A 22,825-nucleotide genomic window follows, 5' to 3' on the forward strand; every position below is an offset into this window, starting at 1 on the left:
TTTACTTGCCAGTATATGTTATGCATTTCATTCCCAAAAATGTAGTTTTGCTTTAAATATCAGAAAGGTCTGATCTTTTTTCTTTTTTGTCCTTCTACATTTGACCAAATCAATAGTGACTTATAACTAAACAAATACATGAAAACAAACAAAATATCCACCCAAAGCAGAAACTATTTGCCTAGACAGGTTTATTTTGGATAAAATAGCTGAAGACAGATTACAATGATACATTGTACAAATGGGCTAGAAAATAATTTAAGAGAGTATTTTACGCTCTGGATTCTAAAGCATCCTAAATGTGTCTTTCCCCAAGCCTGCAGGACAGGACTGGCCACCTTCTGCCTACATCCCTAGAGTGGAGAAGCTTTCCTCACAAAGATGGCTATTCATGTGTGATGAGCCAAATTTCTATCTTATGAAATAACCTCAGCACACCAATACATTTTCCAGTTCTGCAAATCTGAAGCAATCGAAACTCCATTAAGTACAGAAACAGTCTACTACAAATAACTGTAGTATTATGAAATGACAAAAATTCCCCACGTCTAAACAGAGTTTACCAGCTCTCAGCAAAGCAACAAGCACTTCAGTCATTTCCACGGTCTTTTGAGTTAATAGATTAGGGTTCCAATTCATGAATCCATACCACACCAAACCGAGAAATAAACAGGGCGGTCTCTCCAACCGTGTCTGCCGACAGGATGCTATCTCCTGTCCTTTTTACCAGCTTTCCTCTTCCCAGAGAGCAAGTGCTTGGGCTTCATGTCAAACACGTGTCTGTCTGCCTCTCCTTTCTTCCCCAAGCGGTTCATCTTCTTCTGTGCGTTCTTCATCATTGTCTTGGCTTTCTTTACCATCTATGAAGGAGGAGAAAGTATAAAGCTAATTAATGAAGCCAAACCTCCGCTGTGTGCTTAATCACCAGCCAATACTGTGTCTTAATGAACCAGGTCTGTTCTGTAACAACCCTGGTAGGTCTCATTCACTCAGGCCCTCCCCGGTATCTGCAGGAACCTGGGGAGTATTTATGTGTGAAGACTGAATGAAAATCACATCTAGGATGAGAGTTATACCTGAAGAACTGGGCTGTGTTAGGCCCAGAAAAGTGAGGCATATCTACCTATCCTAACTGCTTACAAATGAACACATGGGAACTCAGGCCCATGAGGATGCACTGCTCACGTCTGACTGACAATCAGCCCTGCCAACACAAGCACCCAGAGCTCCAGTGGCAACCACACAGTGGAGAGAAAACGCAGGCTTCCACAAAGGAGACTGCCCAACAGTTTACACAGAGGCTTTCCCATGTATCTGAATTTTCAAACAATGGGATGTGTTTATTAAAAAAAATTCAAGCCAGGTGTGATGGCGCATGCCTGTAATCAGTATTTTTGAGGCTGAGACAGGACTGATGGCTCAAGACCAGCCTCAATAACTTAGCAAGATTCTTAGCAACCTAGCAAGACCCTGTTTCGAAAAAAAAAAAAACAAAAACAGGGCTGGTGTAGCTCAGAGGTAGAATGCCTCTGACTTCAATCCCCAGTACCACAAAACAAAACCACTTCAGCAGAAGAGACTGTAAACACCCAAAGAAAGTGTCTCTGTCAAGGAACTACAGCTAGGTATGGTGGCACATGCCTATAATCCTAGTATGTGAGAGGCTGAGAGAGGAGGATGGCAGGTTCGCAGCCAGCCTCAGCTACTTAACGAGGCCCTCCACAACTTAGTGAGACCCTGTTTCAAAATAAAGAATAAAAATAGGGCTTGAGATATAGCTTGGAGGTAGAACACCCCTGGATTTAATTCCCTGTACTGCAAAACAACAACAAAAAGAGAGCCTAAGGGATCAATCTGAAAGGAAAAAGAATTCCTGTAACATGAAGATAAACTGAATCACCTGAGGCTTAACCAAAGCCTCTCCCACTGGGCTGGTTCCTCACAAGGGCTTGCTGGGACTGGGGCCACCTGGTGGTGGGAGGGGCTGTTTCCTAGTGCTCCAATGAAGAGCTGGGACCTACGTTCAGACTGTTGGTACTTTAAGAGACCATGTTCCTGTTTACCCTTTAGAAAGGGGAAAGCCATTAAGAACAGTCTACCCAGGGCAACGGCCAGGGACATCCAACTGTTCCCCGGCCAAGGATCACCTCTCAAGAATGCCAGAAACAACCAGATGGAGTGCACAGCTAAACCCCAACCAGGACTGCTCCTGCCCTGGACCCTTGGGTACTCTTTACTATTACACACCACAGACACTAACCTTGACATCCCGAAGACCAGAAACATCACGTGGAGTGCGAGAGCAGCTCCGGCTCCGGGCTACGGAAGAAGGCGGAACCGATTCTTCCCGCTTTCTTTTCCTAGTGACGCTCCGAGATCTTCTTGCCTGCACTGCATAATGGGCCTGAAATGCACAGAAAGAGAACGTTAGCCCTCTGGATCCCAGCCCTGCTCCCAGGTCCAGTAACATCAAGATTACTCTGACACAAACAAGCAACAGCTTTACTGGTCAAATATGCTTAACACATCCTGCTTAGGTTTCAAAGCTGATTTTAACTCCATTTTATTTATTTATTTATTTTTGGGTAAGTCTGGGGATGGAACCCAGGGGCATTCAACCTCCGAGCTGCATCCCCTGCCCTATTTTTTTTTCTTTATTTTAAAACAGGATCTCACTAAGTAGCTGAGGCTGTTTGCGAACTGTGATCCTCTGGTCTCAGCCTCCTAAAGGCTGGGATTACAAGCATGTGCCACCATGCCCGGCTTAACTCCATTTTAAAAAGGTTACTTAAACCTGGCATGGCAGCACATGCCTGTAACCTCAGCACTTGGGAGGCTGACACAGGAGAATTTTAAGTTCAAAGCCAACATTGGCAACTTAGCAAGACTCAGCAGCTTTGTGAGACCCTGTTTACAAATAAAAAAATAAAATAGAGCTGGAGTATAACTTGAAGGTAGCATACCCCTGGGTTCCATCCCCAGCACAATAGAAATAATGTAACTTAGAACTGTCCATTCAAAATTGATTAGTGGCAAGGTAGCAAATGCCGGTAATCCTAGCTACTTCAGACGTTTGAGGCTAGCCTGGGCAATTCAGCAAGACTGTCTCAAAAAAACGGGAGAGGGGAACCTGGAGATGTAACTCAATCCCCAGTGCTCTGTCCCCCAACCAAAATCACACCAAAATTCATCATTAGATTTAACATCACAATTTGTATTTCAGACACAAAAAATTATCTCTCTGTCCTCCTTGGAGTTATCCATCTGAACACAATGTGATAAGTATCAGAAAGTTCAACCTTTCAAGCATGTAGATTTCCTGTCCATAAAAACAGGTTTTGCCGTCAGACCTTTGTCAAGGCAGAATTCTGCCTTGTGCTGGTGGTAATGGGAATTTAAATGAGTCTCCTTAACCTTGCTGAGCCATGGTTACCTTGTCTATAAAATGAGAGTACAACTACCTCAGAAGACACGTGGACATTAAGCCTGGCGCTCAATAAACCACCAAATGTCAAAAGCTATATAGATGTGCATTAAAGCAATTCGCTATGCAAGAAGACATGAAGCAAGGAGTCGTGCTCATTCAGCTAATTAAGTCTAAACTATCCTAACACTTTTGGAAAGGAACTGTAATACAGTGTTGTCCTCTGAGTTTGGTAATGCCACTTCTAGGAATCTCTTGAAAAAAATCAAGAACATGAAAGAATCTTTTATATGAACACATATAGACTCCAGCATAACTAATTCATCAAAGGAAAAATTAAATCTGAATTATAACAGATCTATAAAATGCCTTCTAACGTTTATACTTCAGAAAGTCATTAGGTCCCTCTCATGTTAGCGCTCAGTAACACCACACAGAAACATTAATTATCAAAACCAAAACCACAAAAAATACCTATTTTATCCTGACATCTATTCCAGTTTGTATTTTTTACTGCTGCTAAGTCTTTTATTTTATTATATATATTCTTTAGTTGTATCTAATCCTATACAGCTGTGCACCACATTACAACCAGTAAACAATGTGCCGCAGACAGTAGTCCCGCAGGAGGCCCACGGGGCTGGGATCCTCCTGCCCAGCGCACCATGGCGCTCTAGACATGTCTGTGGTGGTGCTGTGTACACAACCCACTGTGAGCCAGTCATAGAAAACCAAAGCACAGCGCGTGCGAAGCACACAGCACCTGGCAATGCCCAGGAAAGCCCAGGACTGGCGCACACATCTGCCTCTCATCTTTTCAGGGTGTATGCCAACTGTGTGAGCACGGAGGCAGCCTGCACCCCGCGCCCCACAAGTCTACAGTGCGCCTTCCTCTGCTCGGCCAAGCCGCAGGCTGTTCAATTGGCCGTGCGGGGAGGAGCAGGGGGCTCCACTCCCTGGGCGGGGTGAGCGCACACCCACGGCACGGCCTCTCGAGCCGCTGCACTCACGCTGTCCTTGTCGTCCATGTTGACCCCGAGGCTGCGCATCTCGCCTTCCAAGACCGTCCGCTGAACCTAAGGAGTTAAAAACATAAATAGCCTTGTTTAAAGTGGTTATGATGAAATGTTTAAATAAAAACAATCAAGGGACAATATCTATGCGCTACCCTGATGCATCTATTTGTTTTTTTGTCTGTAGTTCCTGGCTTGTAGCACTCATAGCCCGTGTTATCTCCAAAATGACTAGAACAAAGTTAAACTATCTGGACTTGGGTCCTTGGTTCCCGGAGCAGCTTCAGAAAGCCAATCAATCAGTCGACATCTAACCCCCACCTTTCTCCTGCCCTCCTTTCACTGGTTTCTTTTTCTTCTAAAGGAAACTCTTTCCGAAGGCAAGTCACAGAAACTAAACATACAAATCTAACTTTCCCTTGTCCTCTGTCTTGGAAACCAAGAAATGTCCTCTCCACCTTTTCTGAGTAGATCATAAAGAGCCCCACTGCGGAAGGATGCCTACCCCACACCCAGGGACAGAAATGCTACCAAGGTCAGGAAGAGTGGAAGCACTGCTGGGTGTCCCCACTCAGTCTGGGGACATGAAAACTAAAAACGGCAGAGTTTGGAAGCCTTCTGGACAGCTCACAGGCGAAGGCTTGCAGGAAAGAGGACCAGCGCTCGTCCAGCCCTGTGGGGCCGGAGCGCCCGCGCTGGGACCCACACAGATCTCACTCCTTGTCTTCCATCTGGCTGCCACCTGCACCATCCAAAAGTCTTCAAATGAAAAGGTAAAAGGAGGCACAAGGCACATCTCCCTGAGTTCTAGGAGCAAATCAATCAAATTCCAAGAGGGGACCGTGAAGTTCTGGAGGCCTGGACTTCCAGTCTGATGGGCCTGGGCCTCAACCTGTGGTTCTGACACTGCCTCCAGGTAACAGGACCTGAAGCCAATCAACTGGAGGATGCCCGCTGCTGCCTGCTGCGGGCCTGAGGCCTGTTCACGGACGCAGAGGACCCGCGAGCTGGGAGCACAGCGGTGCCCTCCAGCGTGAGCTCAGAGTAGGGGAAACTGAATTTGGTTTTCTACTGGATCTTCACATCAACATTTTACAGTGATCTCTGAACATTTCTTCCAGAAGCTGTATTTTTTAACTCAGGAGCACTTTCACGTCTTTGGACAGTCCAGTTAAATCCCACGAAAACTAACATTTACTGAGCACTTGCGAGGTATCAAAAACGAGGCATAACTTATGTCCTTTCCTTCTGCGCCACAATCAGTATATAAGGCCGTGACTCTGTCCTTGTTAGAGACGAGTCAGCAAAGCTGAGGACAGTGACAGGAAGACACTCGGTGCGGTGACAACTCTCCTCCCAGGGATCACTGAGCACCACCGGTGGTGAGTCATCACTCATCATGACGACAGCCTTACAGAACAGACTTTCAGAAACAAGTACCAAAGGATTGTAGTAATTAAATAAGAAAACGTTAATCGATGACTGCAAGTTTCTTTAACTCATTAATTACTTTTAACTTGTAGATTGATAAAATAATGTGGTCAATACTTGTGCTGAACTGGAAGCTGAGAGTCATCAAGAAAGAGCACAATGATCAGAACACAACCCACCAGGGAACCACCTTGAAAGTCAACACACCAACACAGCACAGGCACACATTCCTATGGCCACAAATGGGTCAATAAGCTGGACTTAGTAACAATTTGCACAAGAATCCAACACACAAAGAAGAGGCCACACTCTTTGGGACGACAACACTTGCCTTCTTGGCAGTCCGTGGCATCCGGGGCCCCTGTGTATTCTTCTCTCTGGACTGCAGGATTTTCAGCTTCTTCTTCTCCCTGATCTGCTTCGCCAGCTGTCGGATTTCCACCATTTCCTCGTCCTCACTCTCAGATTCACTATCATACTCTCCAGCAGCTGTCCTTAGCTCTTCTTCTTTTTCTAACTCTTCTAATTTCTTTTAAAAAGTCACAATTAAACAAAATTAATAACAACAACAAAAAACTCCTAAGTAGGCAGGCAATGTGTTTGTGGAAACCATGTTTCCCTTCATCCTTGAAAATACAATAATATCACAACTGGGCCCCATTTGTGTACAGAGCTCCTCTCCCAGGAAATGGTTCTGTGAAGAAAATGCTGACCACCCAAACACTCGCTGTTCATGTCAATACTGTTCTAAGCTATTTCCTTTCCTTTAAACAAAACTTCATTGCCAGGTGTGGTGGTGCATGCCTGTAATCCCAGTACTAGGAAGACGGAAACAGGAGACAGGAGGATCAAAGGTTCAAGGGTAGCCTCAGCAATGTAGTGAGATTCAGCAACCTAGTGAGACTCTTTTAAAAAAAAATAGAAAGGGCTACCTTTCTATTTTAAGTGTAGCTTAGAAGTACAATACCCCTGGATTAATCCCCAGTACTACATAAAAATAAATAAATGAAGGAAAAGAGGGAGGGAAAAGAAGGACCAGTGGGACTTGGACAGAAAATGGACTCAATTTTCTTGACAATGTGGCGCCACCTGCTGGACAGGCAGGGCAAGTCTGGGCAGGGGTGTGAGAAGCCTCTAAGGTTGCAGGCCCCCAGCAGAGACAAGGCAGATGTCTCCAAGACCAGGCAGCAAGGGAGGCAGGGGGATGAGGAGGGAGGACACATTTAAAGTGACACAGACCTTCATGATAGCAGGATCAATATAATCGGCTACATTATGGCCTTCCCAGATCTCTGGTATTTTATCGTATTTTTCCGAAGAATTCATTAAATCCCAGTATTCTAAAATTAAAAAAATACATATGTTTATAGCAGTTTCTAGTATCTTTAAGTATTATGTACCCAAAATGAGTTAAAACTTATACCAAGTTATATTACTATACAAAGATAATACAATGTTTATGTGTAACACTGCATAGGCTTTTAGTTTTTAGTAACAAAATCAACAATTACTTTTTCAATATTTTTTTCTATGGTGTGAAAACTATAAAATCCTCTCTGCTAAAAACAACAGAAAATGACTTGAGAGGAAGAACTCTCAGAGCCCTATTATTATGCCACTTTAACCTTCAAAAACTGAAAAATTAGGCTGGGCGTGGGGGTGTGTGCTCGTAATCCCAGTACTTGGGAAGCTCAGAAGAGAGGCCCACAGGTGTGAAGCCAGCGTCAGCAAGTAGCCAGCCTCTTAGCACACCAGCAAGACCCTGTTTCAAAATAAAAATAAAAATAAAAATAAAAGGACTGGGAGTGTAACTCAGAGGTAGAATGTTGTGGGTTCAATCCTCAGTCAGTGCCACAAAATAAATAAATAAATAAATAATAAAAAGTTAGTCAGGCATGGTGGTATACACCTGTAATGCCAGCACTTGGGAGGCTAACACAGAAGCATCACAGTTTCAATGCCAGCCTCAACAGCTTAGTGATACCCTACTTGAAAAAAAAAAGTAAAAAGGGTTGGGCAAGCTCAGAGGTAGAATGCCCCTAAGCTCAATCTCCACCACCACCAAAAAAAAAAAAAAGAAATAAAAATTTGATAAATATTCTGGAAATATTACTCATTAAAATACTATTTTGCCTGCCAGGCGTGGTGGCGCATGGTTGTAATCCCCGCGCTTGGGAGGCTGAGACAGGAGGATCGCACAGGTTCGAAGCCAGCCTCAGCTACTTAGTGAGGCTCTCAGCAACTTAGTGAGACCCTGTTTCCAAATAAAATATAAAATGGGTCTGGGAGTATAGCCCAGAGGTAGAAAGCCTCTGGGTCCCACCCCCAGTACCACCAAAAAAATAAAATAAAATAAAATACTATTTTGCTAAAATAGTATTTTAGCAAAACACTTTATACATAATAACATTTTAAAACACTTATTGCATTCTAGTCCTTACTTTGAAGATCCAAAATATAATCGTCTCCCATCTCCAGCTCAAGATCTCGTTCCTATGATGGAAAAAATAATAATTTTACCTATTAACCCCCAAACACTTTGTTCCCTTCTTGTCAATGACTAAATTTATTCTATTAGAAATAGCTGTTAGACCATACAGTGGACTGCACAGGTGTGTCTGTCTGTCTGTCTCTACACACACACACACACACACACACACACACACACACACACACACACAATTTTGTAGAGTGCAATCTACCATCAACTCAAGAACTTCATGAGAGGAGGGCTTCATTGCTGAGTTCTGACTCCTACTAGGGCCAGCACCCGATCACACTCAGCTCGTGCCCAGGGCCGAGCCTCCTCCCACGCCCAGGCCCCTGTCACTGGCACACATGGCCTGCCGCACCCAGCACCCGGGCCCCCATCACTGCTGCAAATGTAGCCTTTCTCTGCCCCTCGCCACAAGGAAAGCAGCCTGAGCTAGTGCAACATACCCGCTTCTTCTTGGGCTGCTCCGCAATTTCCATCCTCCTCCTGCGCGCCACCACTCCTTCTGGGATGAAAGGGGGCCTTTCCTACGAAGGCATCATTAAAAATACTTATAAGAAATACCCTGATGAATGCGAAAGAAGCCTAATGACAGGACCCCCCCCACCAAAAAAAAAAAAAAAAAAAAAACCCCACAAAAAACAAGAAGCAGATTCTGCCTGCAGGGAAACTAAAGTCATACCCAGACTAACTGAAAACCAAGGGTTTCATCTATGGACGTGGGGTTTCAGGAACAGTTTGGATGAGATCAGGATTCTACAAACTAATCCAAAAATTCATTTAAAAAAATAAGCCAAACGGCACAGTGACACACACCTGTAATTCAGCACTTGGGACGCTGAGACAGGAGGAGCACAGGTTGGAAGTCAGCACACGGGAACTTAACAAAACCCCGTTTCAAAATTTAAAAAAGGGGTCGGCGTGGTATCGCATGCTTGTAATCCCAGCTGAGACAGGAGGGTCGCGGTTCACAGGCAGCCTGGCTGCTTAGGGAGGCCCCTTGCAACGAGACCCTGTTTCAAAAAAAGTAAAAAATAGAGGTAGAATGCCCCTGGGTTCCATTCCCAGCACCACAAAAAAAAAAAAAAAAAAGAAAGAAAAAAAAAACGATAATAGACCTTTCTATGCATGACACAAAATTCAGCAACCATAAAGGAAATATAAATATATATATACATATTATGTTAATAGTTTTAAAATGTGTATTTCCTATTTCCTTTAGGTTAAAAAATACCAAAAAAAGCACTCAAAGGTAAGTGACAAAAAAAGAAAAACAAATTATAGGGCATATGAAAAGAATTATTTACAGTAACACGCTAAGGCACATGTGTAAAGATGTAAACCATTTCTAAAGGCAAGAAAACAAATATTAAAAAAAATACACTTCCATCTGCTGAAAACTATTTATTAATTAATTTATTTTGGTGGTGGTGCTGAGCGTTGAACCCAGGGGCATTCTATCTCTGAGCTACACCCCCAGCCCTATTTTATTTCTTATTTTGAAAGAGTCTCACTAGATTGCTAAGGCTGGCCTTAAACCTGCAGCCATCCTGCCTCAGCCTCCCAAGTACTGGAATTAAAGGCATGCGCCACCAAGCCTAGTTTAAAACATCTTAACTATCCTTCTACATGAAACACATTCATGGACTTTGATCAGCAGGACTGCAGAGTAACATTAACTCTCTGCCAGAGAAGCAGGTTTTCTGCCACATCTCCTTCTCCTCTTTACCGTCTTCAAAAAAATATTTCCCCCCCGCAGTACTGGGTGTTGAACTCAAGGGCATTCTACATCCAAGCTACATCCCTGGCCCTATTTTTAATTCTTTATTTTGAAACAGGCTCTCACTAAGTTGCGGAGAGCATCACTAAGTAGCTGATCGCGAACCTGCGATCCTCCTGTCTCAGCCTCCCAAGTGCTGGGACTGCCAGCGTGCGCCACCACACCTGGCCCCATCTTCTTTACCATGCACACACGTAACTTTATGATTGAGAACAGAAAGCTAGTTATGCAACTCACATGGCTATACCCGGATCTGCAAACCAGAAAAGGTGAGTGGCCAGCCCCAATGACTTTTTTTTTTTGTGTGTGTGTGGGGGGGTCTGAGGATGGAACCCAGGGTCATTCGACCTCCGAGCTATACCCCCTGCCCTATTTTTTATTCTTTATTTTGAAACAGGGTCTTACTAAGTTGCGGAGGGGCTAAGTAGCTGAGGCTGTCCTCGAACCGTGCTCCTCCAGTCTCAGCCTCAGTGCTGGGATTATCAGCATGCGCCACCAACCCGGCACCCCACTGACTTGTGCCAGCCACACAGTAAGTGTACCACAGAGGCCCTATTGAATGGCAAACTTACCTTATCATCTCTCTTGTTTGGTACAGCCAAATGCAATCTGTTCAGCACCTCATTCACTTTATTTCCTTTCATTTTGGTTTCCACTCGATGAGCCAAAAGCCTATCACAAGCCTAACAAAGTAGAAAAGGCAGGGTGACGAGGGCACAAGACAACAGCTGCCTGTCGCAGAACCAAGAACCAGAGCCGCACGCACTCACAGCCAGGTTACAAATGAGCGCCCCACGCTCTTTCTCTCACCAGTAACTGTGCAGGGCAGCTCATCCTCTCTCAGAAGGAGGGGAGCTGACTCTTCTGGCAGAGGGTCAACCTGAGGCCAAATTCTGAAGCTGCCCCCATATCCCCAAGGCCTGGCTCCCACCACCAGCACGCAGCCCTCTGCTCAGATGCCAGAGCCTCTGCCGCCCACCCTTCCTAGATGCTGCTGGGGCTCCAGCACTGGAGCAACTAATGACCCCTTCAGTTAAAAATAACACGGAAAAGAACGCGGACAGCCCGTGAAACAGGAGCCGACCTCTCCTGAGCAGCTTTTCAGCCCACTTTCCCCTTCTACAGCTGAGCGCAGTCTTTTTTTTTTTTTTTTTTTTTTTTTGGTGGTACTGGGGTTCCTGGAAGCCCGTCTACCTCCAGGACACACTCCCACGGGCTACACTCCCAGACCTAGTTTTTTACTTTTTATGTGGAAACAGGATCTCTTAAGCAAGCAAGGCTGGCTCGGAACCAGCGCGATCCTCCTGTCTCCGCCTCCCGAGCGCCGGGATTACAAGCGTGCGCCGTGCGCCACCACGCCCGGCTCAGCTGAGTGCATTAAGTTGGTACTTCCTACAGTGGAACTGCAAAGTACACGTGGCCTCACGTTCCTGGGTTCAACCAATCACAGATCAAAATTATTACGTATCAAGAGAGAAACACTGTGCCTGTACTACGCGTAATCCTCTAAACAGTGCAGTACAGCAGCTACTTGCATATCATTTGCACTGTTTTAGGTAGTAGAGATAATCTAGAAATGATGTAAAGTGTCTGGGAAGATGTATCAGGTTACATGAAAATACACCACTTCATCTAAGGGACCGGAGCACATGTAGACTTCGCATCCCTGAGGAAGGATCTAGGGCCCAAGCCCTGAAGGCTGAGGGGCACCTGCACCTCTCCAAACCCCAAGATGCACCGGGGCGGTCAGGGCAGGCATGTCCTGAGGGCGTCTGGACCCTCTCGGAGCACACCACTCCTGACCATGTGAGTGGCTGAGTATTAGTGACTCCTACAATAAAGGCCATTTTTCCCCTATAACTGACTTTTCCAAAATAGAAAGACAATAAAAAGATTGCAACCTGACTGAAGAAAGCACTGACCTCAGTCTTAACTTTAATGACACCTTCCTCGGTCAGGGTGCTGGTCTCTATGACAGGGAAGCCTTCGGCCTGCAAGTCTACAAATATTTTCTGGGAACACAAAGGAAAAATGAGACACATAATGAGACACATTACTGATTTCCAGTTCCCTATTAGCATCTGCAAACAGAAGTTGCAAATGCTAATTGTTCAACATTTATAACTTGTTCTCAATCCCTTTATGAAGAACACACACCTAAAAAGATTTTTTTTTTTTTTGGCAGTACTGAAGATTGAATCCAGAGGTATTCTACCTCTGAACTACATCCCCAGCCCTATTTATTCATTCATTCATTTATTTCAATACTGGGGAAAGAACCCAGGGGCACTGTACCTCCGAGCTACACCCCCAGCCCTATTTTTTTTTTTATTCTTGAAATAGGGTCTCACTGAGTTGTGAAGGGCCTCGCTAAGGAGCTGAGGCTGTCCGTGAACCGTGATCCTCCAGTCTCCACCTCCCAAATGCTGGGATTACAAACTTGCACAAAGGAGCCCAGCCCTCAGCCTTTTTTATTTTTTGAAACAAGTTCTCCCTAAGTTGCAGAAGAACTCACTAAGTAACTGAGGATTGAAACGTATCAATACATCAATACCTCAAACCCACATGTTCCCAAAGACTCTCAACCAGCAAGCAGCAAAGTGTGCCTTAGGTTCCTGTGTCCTGTCACTAAACGCTGAGGAGGCTCCGATCTGGACTGCAAATCCCTCCTAGGAGGCGAGCTCGGAGCTGGCGCACAGCACTGCCGCGACTCACCTGGTCGTCTTCGGGAAGCTCCGTCAGTCGCTTCACGTCGCATTTGTTTGCCACAACTATGAGAGGCTGGCGGGCAAGAACAGGGGTGATTACTTCCACACTGTGAAATACTCAGGTTCCCCCACCATTTCTGCAGTTTCTCTAGCTTTGCTTTTTTCAATTTCATTTGCTCAAAGTCAACTAAGCTGCAAATATTAACATACAATTCCAGAAGGGACGCTCGAGTCTTACACCGCGCACCATCTGAGCAGAGCGGTGAGATCTGTGCCCTCCCTGAGCATCCGCTGTGGCACCACAGTGCTCACTCAAGGGACAGACAGGGCTCAGTCCTAGCTGTGCACTCGGCACTCGTGGCACGGGCTGTCTTGAGATCCACTCCACACAGACAGGAAGGACAGCTGTGTAAATGGGAATGTCGCCACTCTTACCTTATTGATGAAGAGAGGTCTGATGTTCTGGAAGAGTTCTAACTGCTCCTTCAGCCCATGTCCACACTGCTCAGACAAGTCCATCACATAGAGAATGGCGGCTCGGAGGTGGGCCAGGGCAGTGATAGCCTGCATTTCGATGGTGTTCCGATCTTCCAAGGGATGGTCCAGAATCCCCGGAGTGTCGACGACCTAACAACCGAGGCACGTGTTCACAAACCTCCCGTCCGGAGCATCCCCGGGGTCCCTCTCACACCCAGCCAGACCTAACGAAATACGGCACTGACAAAATCAAGAGTGAGAAGACAAAGCATCGTCTTTACACACTGAAGGAACAGTGGCGGGAGATGCTGCGGCGCTCGCTGAAGGGCGAGACAGTGACCGCGGGAGGATGAGGCCTCCCTCTTCTCATTAGTGACATCCAAGATATGAAAACTCAAACAACTGGCAAATCTCCCAGCACGTGCATGCACGTGTGTGTGTGTGTGTGTGTGTGTGTGTGTGTGTGTGTGTGTGTGTCCCCACACCTGGCTTTCTAGGTCTTAACAATTATTTTCTTCATTATTTATAAAGTTAAATTCCAAGTACTTGGGAGGCTGAAACAGGAAAAAGCACAGGTTCGTGGCCAGCTTCAGCTACTTAGTGAGCTCAGCCTTGTTTCAAAATAAAGAATAAAAAATGGGGGCTGGGAGTGCATCTCGGAGGTAGAATGCCCCTGGGTTCAATATTCAGTTCAGCAAAATAAATAAATAAATAAATAATGTTATATTTGATTAAGTAGACAGCTTCATGCATTTTTGTTGTTGTTTGGTGGCACTAGATATTGAACCCAGGGACATTCAACTCGAGCTCACTCCCCGCCCAATTTTATTTTTTGTTTTGAAACAAGGTCTCGCTAGGCAGCTGAAAGTCTACTTGCTAAAGCTTCCTTTGAATCTGCGCTCCTCCTATCTCAGCCTCCCAAGAACTAAGTAATTATTATTCCCAAGTAATTATTTTCTATGGTGATGGAGAAATTTCAAGATCCTGGTGATGCCAAAGAATCTATTTTCCCCAACTCATCAGAATCCTCCTAGAGGGTGCTGTGCTATGGAGAAGTGCTCTATGAAATGAACAAACACTATGTGCTTTAGAAACCACCAAATTCCATTAATTAAAAAAACAAGCCGAGCGTGGTGGCGCACGCTTGTATTCCCAGCATTCAGGAGGCTGAGACAGGAGAATTGTGGTTCGAGAACAGCCTCAGCTACTACTTAGTGAGGTCCTTTGCAACTCAGTGAGACCCTGTTTCAAAATAAATAATAAAAAAATAGGGTTGGGGGTGTAGCTCGGAGGTCAAATGCCCCTGGGTTCCACCCCCAGACCTGCAAAAATAAATAAATAAATAAAATAAAAATAAAAAACCAAAGTCAGGCATGCGGCCGCACATAGGAGTACATGGGAGGCCGAGCCAGGAGGAGGTTCAAGGACTGCCTCAGCAACTTAGCGAGGCCCTCAACAACTTACTGAGATGCTCTTTCAAAACAAAAAATAAAATAGGAGCTTGGGTGTAGCTCAGAGTAGAACGTCCATGGGTTCAATCTCCAATAACCCCCCCCCATGCACACTAAGATGTTTGTTCGATGTTTTAACACAAGATTCTCACCTGCCAACGCAGATATTTATAATCCATATGCCCAACAAACAGAGACTTGGTGGTGAATGCATAGGGCTGAACATCCACATCTGCTCTCGTCACCTGGAATCAAAACCATCAGAACTTTCTCAACTATGAGAGATTTGGAACTCATTTCCTATCAAACAATGTAGGCAAGACACCACACATTACTAAGACTAATTCTTGGTAGGAAAAAGAAAGCCCCCAAAAGCCAGGCATGGTGGCGCATGCTGGAAGATCTCAGTTCAGGGACAGCCTCAGCTACTACTCAGTGACGCCCTTTGCAACTCAGTGAGACCCTGTTTCAAAATGAAGAATAAACACTAGACTGTCCCTCAGTTCCATCCCCAGTACCACAGGAAAAATAAAACACCCACAAGAGAAATTTTACATGACCATGCCCGGGCAGGAGTCACTTGGTCACGGCCTGGCTTCCAGGCCCAGGCCTCAGGCTCGGGCAGGCCCGCGCTGGGGGGACCCACCGGAGGACGCGGCTTCATAAGCAAGCACACCCACCTTGTTGATGAAGCTGGACTTCCCCACGTTCGGATATCCACACAGAATCAGGGTCCTGGTATTGGGATCAATGGTGGGCAAACGCGACAAATGCTGACGCACTGCAGGGAGGGTGGAGAGAAAAGTCACAAGCTATGAGTGCTTGAAATTCTCTTCTAAAACTAGTTACACTGCAAGTTCACGGTTATATTCCTCTAACTTCAACTTTTATAATGCAACAGTGATAAAGAAAATATGAGTGAATGAAGGAGTGACTGCACCTACAAAGGATGCGTGAATATACGGCGGCATTCTCCAAGGCCGGCAGCACCGAGACTCCTGGGTCTAGGCTGGCGACCTGCTCTTTGGACTCAGTGACACAGAGGTGGGCTTAGACATGTCCAGATGAATCAAATGGAAGGATTTGGAAAGCAGACATTGTGAAACATGCGTGCTGCCACCCTCTGGCTACAGCATGGGCTACCCATCCAGCTGCCTCCTTTGTGATACCAACAGCTCAAGTGGTGCCCACTGCGCTATTCTGAAGATCCAATTGAACTCGGGAAAGACTCTCAAAGCGCCCACATGGCAAAACCTGGCCAAAACGTATCTGCAAGATGCAGGGGGAAGGAGCAAAATCAAACCAGTCAAAATGACCAATAGTGTAAAACAACATGTCGGAAAGAGCCAAGTAATTTTTCTCAAAAAACCCTCATTACTACAGAAACTGTCCTGTTAAATACAAGAATTTCTTGAAAATAAAAATGTCAGTACTAAGCCAGGCGTGGTGGTGCGTGCATGTAAACCCAGCATTCTGGAGGCTGAGACAGGAGGATCGCGGTTCACAGACAGCCTCAGCTACTTAGTGAGGCCTTTTGCAACTCAGTGAGACCCTGATTCAAAATAAAGAATAAAAAATAGGGCTGAGGGTATAGCTCGAAGGTAGAATGCCCCTGGGTTCCATCCCAGTACCACAAAAAAAAAAAAAAAAAACACAGTACTATGGAAAACTATAACTCATTTGATTTTTATATACTTTTCAGTATTTTCTCAAGTCAATTCCTTAATTATTAAATAGCAAACACATATTTTCTAAATAGCACTACCAGTTTGTAAGCATTGTAATTTCTAGCACTTTTTCAATTAGAATTTCTTATAGGTTAGGCTAGAAAAAAATAATTTGATGCCATCATCTCTAAAATACAAATTAAGTCCTAGCCGGTTATGGTGGCATACAATTGTAATCCCAGTAGTTGGGAGGCTAAGATAGGAGGACTGCAGGTTGGAGGACAACCTCAGCAAATAATGAGATTCTCTCAACCTAGTGAGACCATTTCAAAACAAAACTAAACAAAAAAAATAAGGGGGTAGAGCTCAGAGGGAGAATGTCCCTGGGTTCAATTTCTAGAGCCACAGACACACACACGCACACAGCACACACAGCGCACGCGCGCGCGCGCGCGCACACACACACACACACACACACACACACACACACATGCAAAGTCCTCAACAAGAATCAAGCATCTTAACACGTGTGCTTACGTAACAAATACCTTGTTCCAAATACTCCAAACTCTGCCTCTGCCTCTTAATGATCGTGCACATTCGGCCGAGGGCAGCGCGCTTCAGCTGTTTGCAGCGGTAGAGGGAATCACCATATTTCATAAGCCGTACATAATCCTTAGCAACACTTACAAAAATAAAAAAGTAAGTTTTTTTTCATCTTGACAATAACTTTAAAGATAACATAGTAAGAAAATGCCTTACTTGTCCACTAAATTTTTGGCAATATTTATTTGTCCTAGAGCCAACTTGTAATGATCCTTGTCATAGAGAATATTCATCAAATCAGCATAAAATGGATGGATGTCCTATAAGAAACAAAAAAGGCACAATAGTCATTTGGGCCCGACAGTTTCTCCTTCCGATATATTAATAACGCATGAGAAATGACTTCCTTTTCCTCCTCAAACCTGCAGCTTCTCTCCTGACCAATGGCCCTGTCAACTTAGTCCTTTAAGAAAACATCAAGCCAGGTATGTGCTGCACAGTACTTGGGAGGCTGAGACAGGAGGATCGCAGGTTCACAGCCAGCCTCTGCAACTTAGTGAGGCCCTCCGCAACTTAATAAGACTCTTTCAGAATAAAAAATAAAATAGGGCTGAGGGTGTAGCTCAGAGGTAGAATACCATACCCCTAGGCTCATTCCCCAGGACTGCAAAAGAAAAAAGAAAAGAAAACATAAGCAACTAGGCACAATGGTGCATGTCTATCTGAAGGTGGAGGCAGGCACTAACCTCCTTATGCTCTCTTATCCACTTATAGGCCAGGCATCCTCTAAAAGGTAGGCCAAAACCCTCCTGAGGCTTCCTTTAGAATTCCAATGTACCAATAAGTGTACACACACACACACACACACTCAATACCCTCTGTCTGCAGTCCGGCCCCACCTCCCAGGTCTCTTCGACATCTCTTCTCTGCATGGGTCTCTTTGCTGGCGGGCCCATCCTTCATGGCTCTGCTCCAGCTCCCTGCAGAGACTTCTTACTCCCCTGCCATGGCTTCATTTCTCCCATCTGATACTCCAGGTATTCTTTTATGTTCACCACTTTCTTCCTCCACTGACATGAGGACAGAGATGTTTACTACTGCTCTATTTCCAGTGCTCAGAACCACGCCTGGCATGTAGTAAGTGTTCAAGGAACAACAGCTTTGTTCTCAGACACCTAACTAAAAACTATAGGAATCTGAGAAAATATCCAGAGTAGAGGGGTACATTGTCACTGGGTAGTAAAGGAATGTTCATATATTTGAACTCCCTCACTCGAATATGTTAAAAACAGAGAATGAAGAAGATAAACCTTTTTCAAAGAACCATGAGAATGTGATTTACATCAAAATATGTAATAAGTTAATAAATATGTATAATAAGTTAATTACATCAAAATATGTTGTTTCCCAAAATCAAGTATTTCCTAATATCAAGTTAGTTTAGAATAATCTTAATCTTTTTCATCCCCAGGTACTCTCCAATACTTGACCTTTCCCAGAAAGCATTCATTCGTTCAATATCTATTGACTACCTGTGTCAAGCTCTAGAGACAAATATAAATGCCTGTCCTCTACAGAACTTTATTTATGTATTTACTTATATATTTTGGTACTGGGGACTGAATACAAGGCCATTCTACCTCCAAGCTATACCCCCAGCCCTTGAAAGTGCTGGCCTCCATAAATGAGGTTTGGCTGGGCAAATGAAGATTAAGACCCAGATTCTTTTCCTGGCTTTGACACACAGAGTATACTGTGACCAAAAAAGAAAAAATCACTGGCTTTCTTTTTCTGTCAAATGAGTCCATCAAACTGGTTCACTAGTGAGTCTAAAGACTCACACATACATGACCACACACGTCCCCCAGTTACTTACATCCAATTTGGGAAAATCTGTAAGAATCTGTGAGAGTCTGTCATGGTAATTCTGTTGAGTAAATTTAACTTTTCTCATATAAAAGTGTCTAATACGATGAATTTGGTAATGTTTATGAATAACTGTTGGAGTCTTTCGTTGAGTCTTCGATAATGTCAGGTCGATAAAGTCCTGCAATTAAAGAAAATAAGTAAGACACAATCCAGACAATTTCTTTTCATCCACTTGTTTGAAGTCCTCTTAAAACGTTAATATCTAACATTATTATATATCTGAAACTACAAAAATTTACTTTTTATAACTAAATCTTAATCTCTTACACATTTTTGCATCCATTGTACACACATCAGTCACTCTCTCCACAGTTTCTACAACAAACATTGCCTGGTATTTTCTTGCCGTGCTATTTTTCATGTCCAATCACCAAAGGATTATGGTGCACATCCCTAAGGCTTAAGTAAACGCCTTTGTTCTCTAGAAATACAGACCTCACTCAAATCAACAAAAAATAGACATTTTAAAATACATTTTAAAGTTAACCACTAAGTCAGCCGGGCGTGGTGGCGCACACTTGTAATCCCCGCGCTTGGGAGGCTGAGACAGGAGGATCACACGGGTTCGAAGCCAGCCTCAGCTACTTAGTGAGGCTCTCAGCAACTTAGTGAGACCCTGTTTCCAAATAAAATATAAAATAGGTCTGGGAGTATAGCCCGGAGGTAGAAGGCCCCTGGGTTCCATCCCCAGTACCACCAAAAAAAAAAAAAAAAAAGTTAAAGTTATCCACTAAGTCAATTATATGATACACATAAAACCCTATATATATGTTCAATATATATAAAGTATATATACACATTTTGACTGTCCCTCCCTACACTGAATAACGCTATATAAATGTTCACCCTGCCATATGTGAACACTGCGTTTCCCCCAGTACAATAATGAGGAAGAAAGAAACAGGCCTCCCTGATTAAAAAGGCGGCTCGGCTCAACTCAAAACTCAAAGGCAGGGCCCTGGGCTCACCGCCGCCCCGGGGGCTCCCCTCCCCTGCACACTCGGGGCGGCCATCGCCCGCCCGCCCGCTCGGCGGCGCCTCCAGGGCTTTGGTCTGGGAGCCCCCGGTTCTGGGGCTCCCTGGCCTGGGGTGGGCGATGGGCTCGGGGCGAGGCTGCTCTCCGGGGGTCCCTGGCCCCCAGAGGCCGCGGCCTACCGAGCGGGGGGCACCGGGGCGCAGGGGACAAAACAGCCCCTGTCCCAGCCGCAGGACGCAGGCAGGGGTCCTCCCTGGCGACTCGGACGAAGCCAAAGGCGAGGCGCGGGCCGGCCCTCCGTCAGCCCCTACCTTGGCAGACGGGACCACCGTAATCTTCTTGAAGTTGTAGTGCGCCATGCTGTCAGTGGGAAGCACGCGGAGACCCGGCTCACAGGACCGGACTTCCGCCGGCGGAGTGGGCGGGACTTCCGCCCTCGCTGCGCACCGACTTTCCGGGCGCGAGTGCGTCACTTCCGGAATCGCCCAGGGCGGCGCCCGTGCGCCCGCAGAGTTGCACAGCGCCCCCGCGCGGCCCGGAGGTGCGCCGCCGAGGGATGGGGACCAGTTGAGCTGGGGGTTGGGAGAAGCACTATCTTGCAGGCAGAAGGGCCGGAGAGGTTAAGTCCTTGCCGGGTAAAGGAAGGGCTCAGGGCACGGCCTCACCAAGTAGCTGAGGCTGGCTGCGAGCCTGCGATCCTCCGGTCTCAGCCCCCCAGGTACTGGGATCACTAGCGTGCGCCACCACACCTAACTTCACCTGCTCCCTATGGAGACAGAGCCTTCACTGTGACCACGAACCTGCTCTTCATATGACCTTGTCCCGGGTTTCTTTTAATCCTTCCTCTTCTCTGTGACAGCTATTATTCTGGCTCTTCTTTCTGCGTGTGTGTGTGTGTGTGTGTGTGTGTGTGTGTGTGCGCGCGCGCGCGCGCGCGCGCGCGCGTGTGTGTGTGTGTGTGTGTGTGTGTGTGTGTTACTGGGGGTGGAACACAGGGGCATTCTACCTCTGAGCTACACCCCCTGCCCTATTTTTTATTCTTTTTTTTTTTTTAACAGGGTCTCACTGAGTTGCAGAGGCTGTCCAAGAACCGCAATCCTCCTGTCTCAGCCTCCCAAATGCTGGGATTACAAGCATGCATCACAACACCCGACTCCGTTCTTCTTTTAATAACTAGAATTCAGTCTTTGATAACTTACCTTCCTAGTGTCGCTCCCTAACTGTAGATACTCAACAGTTGTAGAATTCCTACTTGTCTGATTCCAGATGTGTTAAACTCAGCATAACTGCAAATTAAACATTATCAGCCAGGCATGGTGGTTGGTACATACCTGTAATCCCAGTAGTGGGAGACTTCAGAGAGGAGGTTCCCAGGTTCAAGGCCAGCCTCACCAAATTAGTGAGGCCTTCAGCAACTTACCGAGACCCTATTTCAAAATAAAAAATAAGCCAGGCATGGTGGCGCATGCTTGTAATCTCAGTACTTGGGAGGCTGAGACAGGAGGATCTGGGTTCGCAGCCAGCCTCAGATATTTAGGCTCTCTGCAATTTAGTGAGACCCTGTTGCAAAATAAATTAAAAAAAAATAGGGCTGGGGGGTAGCTCAGAGGTAGAATGTCTCTGGGTTCAATCCCCAGCACCACAAAAATAAATTAATTGATTAAATTAAATAGGGCTGGGGGGTAGCTCAGAGTTTGAATGCCCCTAGGTCTAATCCCCAACACCACACACACACACACACACACACACACACACACACACACAATCATGTGCTTGTCATAAGTAAGCCCAATCCCACGGTGCTGTTGGAGAGTGTAGCCCACACCCTGACTCCCACTGAGACTCTAGAACAGAATCGATCCAGCACCGAGCCAAGAGCAGGGCGACCGTCTGTCGTGGACCACAAAACAAGCATAGTGAGAAAGGCGTCCAGTACCGGAGTGAGGTTAGGAAACAGACAGTGCTGATAATGTGCGATATCCCAGGAACAGGGCAGAAAAGAAAAAGCTTCATCTAAGGCAGAGAGTTGTAACCCGTTCCACACTGGACATTAGAGAAGCCCAGGGAACTGTGAGGAAACAAAGTCACCTTGAGTCCACCAGAGAAGGAAACAGATAAGGTAGGAGTGCTTGGTCACCTACTGCTGTGATCCTTGTTAATGGTATGACCACTCTCTCAGGTAACCCAGGATCACGTCATGAGTCAAACAGTGGTCCAAGCAGGTGAGCTCGGGTTAATTCATGAAGTCCTACAACAGCCTTGTGAAGTGGGTCAAGACTCCAAGACTCAGCAAGGCCAGTCACCACCAACACGAGGCTGCACAGCTCATCGCCAGAAGAGCAGGGCTTCATCCTTAGCAGGTTGGCTCCCACAAATCTGCTTTGGACAAATCACTTCTCTGTCACCGATATTTGTCACTTCTTGAATCTTTGAACGAGTTCTGTTCTTCTATAAAAATGTTTCTCAAAAATCCCCAATATTCCAGTGTTGAAAAATCTTATTTTGTGGTACTAGGAATTGAATCCGGGGGCATTCTATCTTGAAGCTACACCGCCAGCCTGATTTTTTACTATTTATTTTGAAAGAGGGTCTCCCTAAGTAGCTGAGGCTGGCTGAAAACCGAGATCCTCCTGTCTCGGCCTCCCAAGTGCTGGAATCATAATGTGGACCACTACGCCTGACATTTATTTTTTCATTTTGAAGTAGAGTCTCACTAAGCGGCTGAGGTGGCAAATCTGCAAACCACCTGTCTCAGCCTCCCAATAATGTGATTACAAATGCGCGCCACCACGCCTGGTTTATTATTTCAGTGTTTAGGGAAGACCAGCCCTCTGCTTCAGAGGGACAACCATTCCTTCCATAACTCTAAGCTCCAGGCAGTCATCGAAAGCTACCTTGCATGTTACTGTAGCACCTCAGTGTTCATAAG

General features: G+C 45.6%; 1 protein-coding gene across 7 annotated transcripts; it reads right to left on the reverse strand.

The window, feature by feature from the left end:
* Nucleotides 1–707: 707 nt before the first annotated feature.
* Nucleotides 708–20,255, reverse strand: GTPBP4 (GTP binding protein 4; the record flags this gene model as incomplete). 7 transcript variants are annotated; one of them, XM_080716911.1, is made up of 17 exons in its annotated part: nt 708–860; nt 2,261–2,404; nt 4,435–4,500; nt 6,200–6,397; nt 7,108–7,208; nt 8,310–8,358; nt 8,809–8,889; nt 10,715–10,825; nt 12,065–12,154; nt 12,858–12,923; nt 13,286–13,477; nt 14,931–15,023; nt 15,459–15,559; nt 16,994–17,130; nt 17,208–17,311; nt 18,868–19,038; nt 20,208–20,255. In XM_080716911.1, 17 exons carry the CDS (start codon nt 20,253–20,255, stop codon nt 708–710), a joined length of 1,905 nt encoding a protein of 634 aa, XP_080573037.1. The 7 variants fall into 7 exon arrangements, with proteins under 7 accessions (XP_080573037.1, XP_080573036.1, XP_080573040.1 ...); XM_080716910.1 differs by having other exon boundaries at nt 8,310–8,361; XM_080716914.1 differs by lacking the exon at nt 18,868–19,038.
* Between the last annotated feature and the right edge of the window lie 2,570 nt (nt 20,256–22,825).

This window comes from Muscardinus avellanarius (genome assembly GCF_963383645.1).
Source record: "Muscardinus avellanarius genome assembly, chromosome: 20".
Lineage (NCBI taxonomy): Eukaryota > Metazoa > Chordata > Mammalia > Rodentia > Gliridae > Muscardinus > Muscardinus avellanarius.